The sequence below is a fragment of the Tachysurus vachellii genome, chromosome 2 (assembly GCF_030014155.1).
Source record: "Tachysurus vachellii isolate PV-2020 chromosome 2, HZAU_Pvac_v1, whole genome shotgun sequence".
Lineage (NCBI taxonomy): Eukaryota > Metazoa > Chordata > Actinopteri > Siluriformes > Bagridae > Tachysurus > Tachysurus vachellii.
In genome coordinates this window covers 35,414,277-35,426,776 of record NC_083461.1, presented here as the reverse complement: position 1 = coordinate 35,426,776, position 12,500 = coordinate 35,414,277, and the positions used below count along the sequence as shown (strand labels likewise).

At 41.8% G+C, this 12,500-nt stretch overlaps 1 protein-coding gene across 3 annotated transcripts in view; it reads left to right on the top strand.

Annotated features, from left to right (window-relative positions):
- Positions 1–12,500, top strand: part of n4bp2 (NEDD4 binding protein 2) — a 22,218-nt gene that overhangs the window by 6,719 nt on the left and 2,999 nt on the right. For 2 of the 3 annotated variants that reach the window (XM_060864466.1, XM_060864465.1), the window contains exons 3-11: positions 702–826; positions 4,134–4,222; positions 5,012–5,088; positions 7,303–7,440; positions 7,957–10,118; positions 11,442–11,527; positions 11,661–11,706; positions 11,787–12,004; positions 12,100–12,224. In XM_060864466.1, the coding sequence (XP_060720449.1) occupies positions 702–826; positions 4,134–4,222; positions 5,012–5,088; positions 7,303–7,440; positions 7,957–10,118; positions 11,442–11,527; positions 11,661–11,706; positions 11,787–12,004; positions 12,100–12,224 (3,066 nt within the window). The remainder of the gene's footprint in view (positions 1–701; positions 827–4,133; positions 4,223–5,011; positions 5,089–7,302; positions 7,441–7,956; positions 10,119–11,441; positions 11,528–11,660; positions 11,707–11,786; positions 12,005–12,099; positions 12,225–12,500) is intronic. The other variant, XM_060864467.1, reaches the window with a different exon arrangement.

Below are 12,500 nucleotides of genomic sequence, written 5' to 3'. Positions count from 1 at the left end.
CCATGCCACGTTCAAGGCCACTTAAATCACCTTTCTTCTCCATTCTGACGCTCGGTTTGAACTGCAGCAGATCGTCTTGACCATGTCTACATGCCTAAATGCATTGAGTCGCTGCCATGTGATTGGCTGATTAGAAATTTGCATTAACAAGCAGTTGGACAGGTGTACCTAATAAAGTGGCCGGTGAGTGTATGTATATTAGTCAAATTTACTCTTTCTTTACAATTTACATGACCACTGCCAGAAAAAAATAACCAGATAAATGTCAAAAACAGAATTATTGCAGTCATATACATGCTGCTACTTCTACAGAGCTCTTGTTTGTACCTGCGAGTCATGGAGGTTGTTTGTATCACTGGTGGAAAATATTGGAATTATTAAGGTTACTCTTTTTGTATACACTTCAGTGCAACTTCCTCCTAACGACTTGGAAAAACCCGGTACTCCAAAATGCAGAAGCACTACACCTATAATAACAGGTTGAACAAAATAGATTAAAATGAGACCTAGACGCTGCTCTGAACAGCAGACGGGATTAGTCTGTCTTTCACAAGACTTGCCACAGACTTAAACAAACCTGTTTTAAACTTTACTCCATTAAACCAATAACAGAAATGTGGTTTCAAACTACTCAAAAAAATCCCACTGTGTGTGTGTGAGAGTGTGAAACCAAATGCGGTGGTCTTTCTTGACCTCTGCAGTGCAATGTTGGAGCAAAACCCTGGTGGAGTAGTCTTAAGTACTGACGAGTACTTCACCCAGGACGGAGTTTACCATTTCAAGCCGCATTTACTTGGAAATGCCCATGCATGGAACCATAAGAGAGGTAAGAATTGCCTTGCATTTGTATTCTTAATTTACATTTTTATTATATATATATATATATAATATAAAAGGCAGAACATTTTTTACACCAGAAGAATGATCCAATATTTAAGAAACTTTAAGTGCATTGATTAAAAGTAAAAAAAAAAAAACAAGTTAACATAATTTAAAAAAGCACAGAATTTAAAAAGGAGTACATTTATAAAAAGATGGATGAGCTTGCTACGGCAGCACACATACTAATGAAAAGATGGATGAGCAAGACACAAGACAGGTTGTCTAACAAGAGGAAGGAATCAACAGGAAAACAGGTCGGCTAAAGCAAATAAATAAGGATTAAAGGTGCCCTGCCACACGTATTTCATTACTTTTGTGGTAATGTCTGAAGTTCACCATGGACTCTGTAACATTTTTTTGTGGAAATAAATGCCTTGGTTACCTTGTTTCACGCCATTCTAGTGTGGTATAGAAAGCCTGCAGGAAGACTCCGCTCGACTTGTGCCATTTCTCATGAATATTCAAATGAGCTATGCTGCTTGGCTCCGATTGGCTAACCGCTAGGATATGAGAGCATGACTATTCATTCACCCAGCGCAATAAGTAGCCTAGGCTAGAGGAAATTTGTTTACAATCACCTTGAATTGCGGCAGAATGGCTTCTTCACAAGCCCGTTGACGTTCAGCCATCCTTGCTGTATAGGAAACTCACTGAGCTACACATATTCTGGGGGCGCGGTCTCAAGAGGGAGAGCTCATGAATAGTAATGAGCTCGGTCACTCTGACGTCAGACTGACCAGCTTTTCTAACTGACCTGATTTCTCCCCTTATTTCTTTTAAGTGGCTAGAACTGACCGGGGAGGTAGCAGTTCGTTTTCACATTCACGACACAACACAAACACGTATGGACCTAACACATATCAAAAAATACAAGTAAAAACGGTTTTGTGTGGAAGGGCACCTTTTTAAGCAGCTTTTTATACCAAGGTGTCTCAAAAAAAAGTACTGTTCAAAGTGTCAGTAAATTAAGGTTTGGAGTAGATTGGAGACAAGATTATATGATGTATTAGAAATAGAGAATGTGGTCATCAGGGCTCTATATACAGTTTCCTCCAAAAGTATCGGAACGAAAAGACCGATTCCCCTACACGCTTAAGTTCTTTGGGATTACGATCAAAAGAAGAATATGAAATCATAGAAGTGTAGCTCTTATTCCCTGTAGTTGTTGTTTGTTGCTGCTGCACTTATCACGTGTTACAGAATCAATAAAGATGAGTGAGTTTGTTCCAGATGCAGCCATGCAAGACCAAGCAATGACTCCACCACCTCCATGGATGGATGAGCTTTTTGGATCATGAGCAGGGTTTCCCGCAGAAAATCTGTTAGTTAAGGCGGTAGGGTTGGGCGGGGGGCGGGGCCAAGGGGCGGGGCTTCTTTGTGAGATAGACCACAGACTCTGTACTACGTTTAAAAATGATTAAAAACAGGCACGTGCAACCTAGCTACAGTAGCAGGTGAAGAACTCAAACAACAAAATCACCAGCTAACTTTAAGTTTGCAAGAACTATAGACTAATACAATAACAGGCTTAAATAAACCTAAAACATAAGTCCACTTACAGTTCTCACGGACACGCGTTTTATCAACTGGCTGGTTATCCTCCAGACAGTGACGGACCACGTCTTTCTCTCAAATTCGGCCGTGTGCCCGCTCGCGGTGTGAAGCGCGTCCGCGATAGTTTTGGACGACCTAGTTAAGGCGGTAAGGTTTCCCAGCTTAGGCGGGCCGCCCGAACTGCAAAGTGCTTCGAGCAGAACCTTTCCCCTTCCATACTTTTTGGCTTTTCCATCTTGGTTCTAGAGATTTTGTGGCTCATTGCTGTACTTCTTTGAAATTTCAATCTAACCTTCTGTTTCTTACTGCTGAAGAGTGGTTTGCATCTTGTGGTATGGTTGCTATATGTCTTCTTCAAACCTTGGCTTGTCATGGCATGCCTTCACTTCTGCACTGTGGAGGTTGTTAGTGTTGATTTCTTTGGTTACACCAGTGGTTTCTTTCTTCAAGGAAAAAAAATAAATATCACATTCATCATTTTAACTCAAATTCAAATAACTTCAGTTTAGAGCAAAAACATAAGAACCGCCCTTGAAGTTCCATTGTGTGTATGTGTGTGTGGACAATCATCTAATCAACAAATCATGTTGCGGAATGGAGGAAATAGTGTGATGCATCTTTGATTATGACATGGATACTGGAAGTAAATGGGATTGTGGTATCTGGTACCAACAACCATGACATTTGACATGATTAAACTCCCAACATTCTTATATTTGTTGTGGAAGGTGTGCGGTACATGTACAAGGTCCCCTCCAAAAGTATTGGAACGGCAAGTTTAATCCTGTGGTTTTCCCATACAATTCGAGACACTTGGGCCACGTTCACACTGCAAGTCTTAATGCTCAATTCAGATATTTTGCTCAGATCTGATTTTTTTTTTTTGTTTGGCTGTTCACATTACCTTTTAAAACGTGGCCTATATCAGATACCAGTGTGAACTGTTTGCTGTTTCGAACTGACCCGCATGCGCAAACGAACAATAACAATGACGTCACACGCAGCACGCCGTTGCGCTAAAGTTGGCGAGGTTATGGAGGAAGTAAGCATTTTCACTTTTCTTTCTAAATGTTTGTGTAATGGCAGCACAGAGACGCAGTGTTTTGAAAATCTTCGGATGTCGAGGGCAACTTTTGATTATTTGATCCATTTTGTAGGCGTAGTCACGTTTGTGTGCGTACTCGCCGGCGCATAATTGTGACGAATGTTGATGTAGATCGACGTAAAAGTCGCATCAAATCCGCCTCGGTTGTTCACACTGCGGCCACATTGGAAAAAATCAGATTTGGGTCTGAATCAGGACCACATATGGAAGTGGTCTGAGTCTGAATTGAAAAAATCAGATCTGGGCTAGATTTGAGTGTTCACACGACTCCTGAAGAAGTCTGACCTGGTCACTTGACCCCAAAAAAAATCAGATTTGGGCCACTTTTACCTGCAGTGTGAACGGGGCCTTGTACTTGACCTCAAAAAAGGAATATGAACTGATCGATTATAAAATACAAAAAATTCAGCTATCATTTAAATGTTAACAATACTGGAATTCATGTGGTTCTGAATGTCTACTCTTGCTTTGAATCCTGGATTTTTTTTTTAAATCGTTTTATTTAGTATTAGCACATCACATTTAAGTCACAGCATTATCTGGTGTCAAACACTATTATTCGTTAAACCTTAATTTTCACTTTTATTTTCAGCAAAAGAAGCTTTTGAGAAAGGTCTTACCCCTATAATTATAGACAACACCAATTTACAGTGCTGGGAGATGAAGCCCTATGTTGCATTGGTAAGCCTTTAACAAAAACACAAATAAGAGTCATTTTGCTGTATACAATTTACAAAATAATGTGTTTAGAACACGTTTGAGCTGCAGGACGTGCTCTTATATGGCAGAATGTAATTCCTGTGATCCTGGACATACTATTGATCTATGCAATAAGAATAAACCGCATATTAGAAAAAGTCGTTTGAACATGTTACTCTTGAGACTCTTAGGTGTATATAATAAAACAGAATCAGTTCTCTAGAGTTTAACAGCGTTAAAGTGGCTAAACTTTCACTGGTTATAAAGTGAAACTGCCTATAAAGCTTAGAGAAAGTGAGCATCGAGTGAGCACGTAATATCCATGATAGGTTTTATCACTACAAGGTGACGTTTACCCCTTGCTTTGTGATAGAACAGCCTTCTCACGTTAACCTGTAAAAACATAGACCGTGTTCGGTAAAAGGATCGATAAACATTTTTTTTCATATATATATCCCAACTGAGGAGGTTGGGGTCGGAGTTCAGGGGCAGCTATAATACTGCACCCGTTGAACAGGGAGTTTTAAGGGCTTTGCTCTATTGCCCAACAGTGGCGGCTTGTTAGTGCTGTGGCTTGAACCCTGACCTTCCGATCAACAAGCCATCTCCTCGCATTACTTTTCACCATCGCATTACTTTTCTGCAGCGAATCATTTAGTAAGCATTTGTACAAAATGTCACAGCACTCCTGTTGTAACCCCAAAATTTGGGAATGTACCACTTTTTGACCAAAGTTTTGCTTGTCTTTTTTTTTTTTTTTTTTTTTTTTAGGCACAGAAGCACAAATACAGAGTGCTGTTCCGCGAACCCAACACCTGGTGGAAAACCAAACCCAGAGAGCTGGAGAAGTATAGTAGAAGCAAACACAGAACAAAATTAAATCAAAGCACATAATACATAATAAACAGTCAAATATACAGTAACCAGACAAAAATTACAGAACCTGGGACAGTTGAGTCATTATATACACGCTCACCTTTCTACCTGTCTACTTTATTTTAGGAAAGTGTACACTTACACAGGGGGGCACGGTGGCTTAGTGGTTAGCACGTTCGCTTCACACCTCCAGTGTTGTGTGTGTGGAGTTTGCATGTTCTCCCCGTGCCTCGGGGGTTTCCTCCGGGTACTCCGGTTTCCTCCCCCGGTCCAAAGACATGCATGGTAGGTTGATTGGCATCTCTGGAAAAATTGTCCGTAGTGTGTGATTGTGTGAGTGAATGAGAGTGTGTGTGTGTGTGTGTGCCCTGCGATGGGTTGGCACTCCGTCCAGGGTGTATCCTGCCTTGATGCCCGATGACGCCTGAGATAGGCGCAGGCTCCCCGTGACCCGAGGTAGTTCGGATAAGCGGTAGAAGATGAGTGAGTGAGTGAGTGAGTACACTTACACATTCAAGCAGTTATCACTATAGTGTAAAAATCATGCGAATAGGTAAAGAGCTTTGTGCAAAATTGAGCTCGGACATCAGAATGAAGAAAATGTGTTAGTGATGAGCTGGTTTGAGTATTTTGGAAACTGCTGAACTTCTCCGAGTTCATACACGGCAGTCTCTAGAGTTTACACAGAATGGTTTGGGAGTTAAAAATAGACTCTCTGGACATCCAAACTTTTTCCAAGCAGAAGCATTGGAAAGCATAAATTTGTTTATCTTCTACACCAGTGGTCCCCAACCTTTTTATCGCCGCGGACCGGTGAACGTTTGATAATTTTCCCGCGGCCTGTGTGTTGATTGTTTATATTTTAGATTGTTTTAATAATTTAAATTTAATTGTATTTAAACACTTCATTCAAACCTTCAAAATAAAATAGTTACACCAAAAAATGAATATAAAGTGATTTAACATTTTAACTCACTACAACGCTAAATCAATGAGAACCCTGAGCTTGTTTCTTTGCAACGAGACGGTTCCATCTGGGGTAATAGGAGACAATGACAAGCGAAGTGTGTTGCTTATGTCCAGATTATTCCGTTGTTTTGTTTTGGTTGCTGTCACTGCAGAAAACCCCGCTTCACACAGATAGGGTGTCAGAAATGGCAATAGGGATTTAAGTGCTGTGGTGACAATCTCAGGGTATTCCGCCATGACTTTAATCCAGAACACCGGCAGAGTTTCTAACTTTCTAACGACGTCAGTTTCGTACTCATTTTTGCTAATTTGTGGGTTAAATTTGAGCAAACACAATATACACGTACACCAAGCACTGTTAAACATGAGAAAGTACCGGTGAACAGAGAGAAGAGCGATACACACTTTCTCTCCACCAAAGATACAACGCCACTGCCGCTTGCAGCCGCTCAGCTCCAGACGTCACCTAAAACCGCCCCGATATTTTGCACATGCGCGGTATTGGTGCGGCTTTAGGTGACGTCTCTCAGCTCCCGGTTAACCTCTCGTCCATGGAAAGTCGCAAAAAACCCGAGAGAAATACACCACAGTAAATAAAATGGAAATAATTTAATGTTTATTGGCCTGCCCGGTACCATTTGATCCACGGACCGGTACTGGTCCGCGGCCCGGGGGTTGGGGGACCACTGTTCTACACCATTCAGGAGAGTCAGCACACAAAGCAGAGACCCCATGGACAGGATGCCAATCTAATGCAGGGCACAATCGTGTGTGCTGGCACACTATTAGAGATGCCAATCAACCTACTCATGTCTTTGTGCCTAGACAAGGAAAATTTCACAGGCATGTTAGAGGCAGGAACCGAGCCCCCAACCCTGGAGGTGTGAGCCAAGCGTGCTAACCACGAAGCTACCATGTCCACCTGATTGAAAATATGTCTTGGAACTATCTGAGGTCAAAGTTCAATAGATTGCCGCAAAGCCTTCTTCTACAAAACGAGTCCGAACGAACAAATCGAGCTAATCTGCATGTCTACTGGTTAATGTTCACAAGAAGAAAGTATAGTTAGGCGACCATTGCTACATGCCTATTTAACATACTGCTGTATGTTGCTTAAAGTTTATTTCAGAATGTTTTTACTAGCGAAGTAACAGAGCCAAAGGAATGATCGTGGAGCTTTTAAAGTATCCTGTCAAACTCTTCATCTCTTTTTGTAGACGCACTAAACACGGAGTAACGAAGGAAAAGATTCGACGCATGCTGGAGAACCAAGATCGTTTTGTATCTGTCCAGAATATAATGGCTTCACAGCCCAAACCCACAGCCATCTATGGTGTGGACGTGTGTCAAACAGAGTGAGTTTGTTTACCGTTATGAGACGGAAGGAAGTAAATAACGATTATTTACTTAATAATAAATTAATAAATGGGCGATTGGGGAATTTTTGAACACACCTATACCCTAAGTTTATCACAATGAACAGATTTGTGCATTAATAATCAAAAATACTCTTCTCCTGTGACCTCACAGGCTTTACCCATGATGCACGGCACTGATATTCCTCTAAAATATACTAGAGTCTCGGTCCAAATGGTGACGGACCATTAACAGTGTGTAGATGCCAGCTTCTGGTGATGTCACAGTTAGGTTCCTAGGATCTTTATAACTTCGCTTTGATTGCTTATGACTACAAGGTTTTCCGTAAATTCAAATTATCGTGTATTGGTGTCATAGCATTTTTACACGGTCATGCATACCTAGTTAGATCAACTTTCAAATCAATGTTTTCTATGAAGAGACTAAATCATGAACATTGCTGCCATTATGTACAACTACCTGACTGCATTTTTTCTCTTGATTATGTCTTACAGGCATCCTTCAGTAAACCGTCCTGACTTAGTGGGTGACCCTGGGTTTGTTAAACCTGGTAGCTATCTCTCCTCCTCTCTGCCTGATGTTTCATCAGTTGGCTGTAAATCTGGTTATACTTCAGGAAACACAGGTTCACCAAAAAGCAACATTGGATCACATGACTCCGAGGAATACATGTCCTCTCAGGAAGATGTTGCAGAACAAATTGAAGTACAACAGCCTGAGCATCTAGGTGGCGCTGACTATGAACTGGATGCCTGTACGGCACGGAACTCGGAAGAGCCTGTGTTGTTTGCGGAGTCGATTGGCCAGCGGGTGAAGAGAGTGAGACAGCAAACCAGAACTGAAGATGGAGATGCTAGCACTCTGGACATGAGTGATTCTGTAAATAAAGCAAGTCAGGATGATTCTGTGGATGATTACACTGTGGATGCTGTTAGTTTGAATACAGAAAAGCTCATATTTGTGGGAGATTGGCCCTCTGAAAGCCTTGAACAACGAGGGCGAAAGTCAACATCTCATAAAGCGAAAAACCCAAATGAGGAAACGGCAAACTTTGAAGATGATGTAACTAAACCTGACGATACATTTTTAAAACATTTTAATTCTGAAACCCCAAATAAGACAGAGTTCCAGAAGCTTCTAGATATTCTTCAAGGAGATAATTACCAAATCACCCAAGAAACAACTCAGGACTTTCTACCGTTAGGTGGTGACAGGAATCATTCAGTCTTAGCAAGCGAGGACCAGCCAGTACTCCCTGAGTGTGTCCTTGATCGGAAGTCTGAAATATCCAACGATCCAGGAAATGGTAACACTCATAGCCCAAGCCCCATCAAAGAGCTTGAGACCAGTCAGGATGAGTCTTCCAAAAGGGGAACAAAAGAGGCTTGTGCGGATGTAGATACTCCAGCAAATGGAGTAACGGGTCTGGAGACAGGTTCAGAGCATAAAGATAAAACAAACAGTAATGCGAATCTGTCCCTAAGCTCAGGAGGTGAAGTGGAGTATAGTTCTGAATCTAGCCAGGAGAGAAGGAAAGTTCACAGTCGGAGGGCTGGAAAATCCTGCAAGTTGGCCCTTACATTCATGCATCAAACCCCTTCATCTTGTCCTCATACTGGGTCTCTAATCACGTCACTGCAGCAGTCAGATCTGAGTCCTTCATCAGAAATGATTTTCACAACGTGCCCAAGTGCCTTTTCCCAAACAGAACCTCAGGACTTTGCCCTCCTTTGGCGAATTAACCAGCAAAAACAATCTGAGCCAGAGCCAGACAGCTCTACCAGCGGAATAGTTATTTTGGAGGGAAACCCTGTGCGTTTTCTTCCAAAATTAAATGACCAGAAATCATCTGAAATGAAGGTGATACCATACCGTGTGTGTCATGAGAAAGGCTCACAGGTAGAGGAGAACGACTTGAAAGAATTACCCTTCAAACAGAACAGCCTGGAAATACTTAGATGCCATTTTAAACATGTTCCCAAGGAGACTCTGGAGGACTTGTATGAAAAGTGTTACCGGGATATAGAGTGGACCACCAACTTGCTGCTTGATTCAGGGGAACATCTTTGTAGGGATGACGACCAATATGCGGAAGGATGCGGTTTAGTTCAGGTTTCTGTGGAAGAATCTTGTGATCATCAGGGGACAAGGGAGCCAAAAATAATCTGCACAAAAGACACAGTAACAGAAGAGACTTTCAGTAATTGCTGTGAAAACCCTGCTATTATAGTACCAAATAACACCAACTCGATTATGAGCGTCGAACCTGAGGACATTAATGACCAGGGCATTAAACTTGAAGAGCCAGATCAAAGGCAGCATGCAAACGAACCTGCTGGAGAGAATAAAGCGCTAAAAGATTCTTTACACACAGCGTTAGAAAGTAAAGTCCCAGAAGGTGAGGTAATTGAGAAGTATCTTGATGGAGGACTTCAGGATGAGATAGAAGAAGACAAAGAGACAAAAGAAGTAAAAACATTGTCGCTACTAGAAGAGATGGAGTGCAAGAAGGAGGAACAAAGAAAGGAAAAAGAAAAAGAGGGAAGAGGGCAGAGGAAAAACGGTCCAATGGACATTCAGACCCTAGAGCTAAAACTAACCACAGAACTTGCCCTGCAGCTCACTGAGCTGTTTGGTCCTGTAGGGATCTCCCCAGGTAATTAGCCATACTATCAGTACTTTAAATTAGAATGATCCAGATCCTATTTGGGGGGATTTTGCTTGTGTGAAATTGAAACAAACTGTGATAGACATTGTATTTTTTGCTATATACACAGGGCGTTTCGCTTTGAGATCAAAAGATGAGTATGAGCCGATAGAGCAGCTTTTATTTACTGATTTTACGTCTAGATGTATTAAAAAACACTTGAGACTCAAGTGTACAAGACCACACGTACTTAGTGAGTAAATAACACTTGCAAATGTGTGTTTGCATGTCCATTCCCTGCAATAACTGCATCAGGTCTGCAACCGTCTGGCAACACCAAACTATCCATCTTTTGTGATGCTTTCCCAGGCTGGTACTGCAGCTTACAGTATTTTCGGTCATTGTCTTGTTGCATATGATGAAGTTCCACTAGATTTTTTTGTAATTATGTCTAAGGGGGGGGGCCTGGTGGCTTAGTGGTTAGCACGTTCGCCTCACACCTCCAGGGTCGGGGTTCGATTCCCGCCTCCACCTTGTGTGTGTGGAGTTTGCATGTTCTCCCCGTGCCTCGGGGGTTTCCTCCGGGTACTCCGGTTTCCTCCCCCGGTCCAAAGACATGCATGGTAGGTTGATTGGCATCTCTGGAAAATTGTCCGTAGTGTGTGATTGCGTGAGTGAATGTGTGTGTGTGTGTGTGTGCCCTGCGATGGGTTGGCACTCCGTCCAGGGTGTATCCTGCCTTGATGCCCGATGACGCCTGAGATAGGCACAGGCTCCCCGTGACCCGAGGTAGTTCGGATAAGCGGTAGAAGATGAATGAGTGAGAGTGAGTGTATTTGGAATTAATCCTGAAGTGGGTGTGGCCTAACCTGAACACATTGTTCCCTTTCCTAAAATATCAACAAATCAGTACCCTTATCGCCAGACTATGGCGTTCCCTGGTCTTTCTTTATCCTGCCAGTAAAAACCTTTCCATTCCCCATGCATACCTCTAAACCAGATACTCTCTCATTCCTTCTAACAAGCTTTTTAAACATGAATGAGCGGAAATTAATTACGCTTTTCTTATTTTTATCTGTTTGTTTGTTTGTTTGTTTGTTTGTTTGTTTGTTTTTTTTAAGAATCTGTTCGATCCAAACAATGTATTTGTATATTTGATTCCAGAGGCTTGTAGAATCAGTCCCAAGGTGCACTGAAGCTGTTTTAGTGGTGAATCGATACCTTACTAAGACAATTTTATTTGCTGTTACTTTTTGTCACTCACAATATATGTCAAGTAATTACACAAAGCGGCACGTTTAACTGTTTGTTGTCTGTTATACATGACGCTAGGTGAGTTTTCCTCAGAAAACTGCTCAGTGCTGATGGACCTAAACGTAGCCAAACTCCTGCATCAGAAATGGAAAGAAACTATCCAGGTAACTTGTACAGCAGTCGATCTATTCCATATAAAAGCTGTTCTTTGGCACAAGCACTGAGTCACAGAACATTCAAATAAACCAAGGTTTCATGAATGGAATCTTATCTAAATGGAATCTGGTTCTGTTGTAGGAAAAGCACAGACAAGCAGCTCTCTCATATCATCTTCTACAGGAGAGTAAGTCTAAATAAGTACTTGAGAAAGTCTCATACTTCTGTGGAATTGTCTCTAGTTTTTTTTATTCTGCCCTCACATAGGTTCTGTACACTGGGGTGAGTCACAGTCAGCCACTGCTGGGTTGAGGGACTCGGACGCTCACTTTCTGTTTGGCGCAGACGGGTATTCGTCGCTCGGCAACCAATCAGCTTTCCAGGAAGGTTTTCCTTTCATGGACCACTGGAATGTGTCCCGTCCCCCAGTTTCCCTCAGGGGCATCATGCTTGAAGAGCAGGTTTTGCAGGACAGTTTAGAGAAGGTAGAAGAATTTCATTTGAAACACATGCTATTCTAAAATATAGACAGCATTTCACATAAACACCATCTTGGCTTGTCTATGGTTTCCGTGTGTAGTCCAGATTAAGTCGCTGGGATCTGGACAAGAAAGACGGAGCAGCCGTAGTAAAGGAGAAACAGCTCTTTGCTCTCTTTCCCACCATTGACCGGCACTTCCTCAGGGACATCTTCAGAGACCACAAGTATGAAAAGAAAAAAAGATTCTGCATATGATCGGATATATCTGTAAGATGTTCATGTCAGCGTTTAAGCAAGAAATTTAGTACTCATTAAAATCCGGTACGTTTAGAAAGACCTTTATATCCTATTTGTGTTCCTGAGTTATACATAAGAAGACACACTAGTGCTAACCTTAACTGATTATAGACTTGGGTCTATATTCTATTTTTCTCCTCTCGCTATTACTTTTAGGCCAATTTTCTATTGGCATTTACAGCATTTGGCAGATGTCATTATCC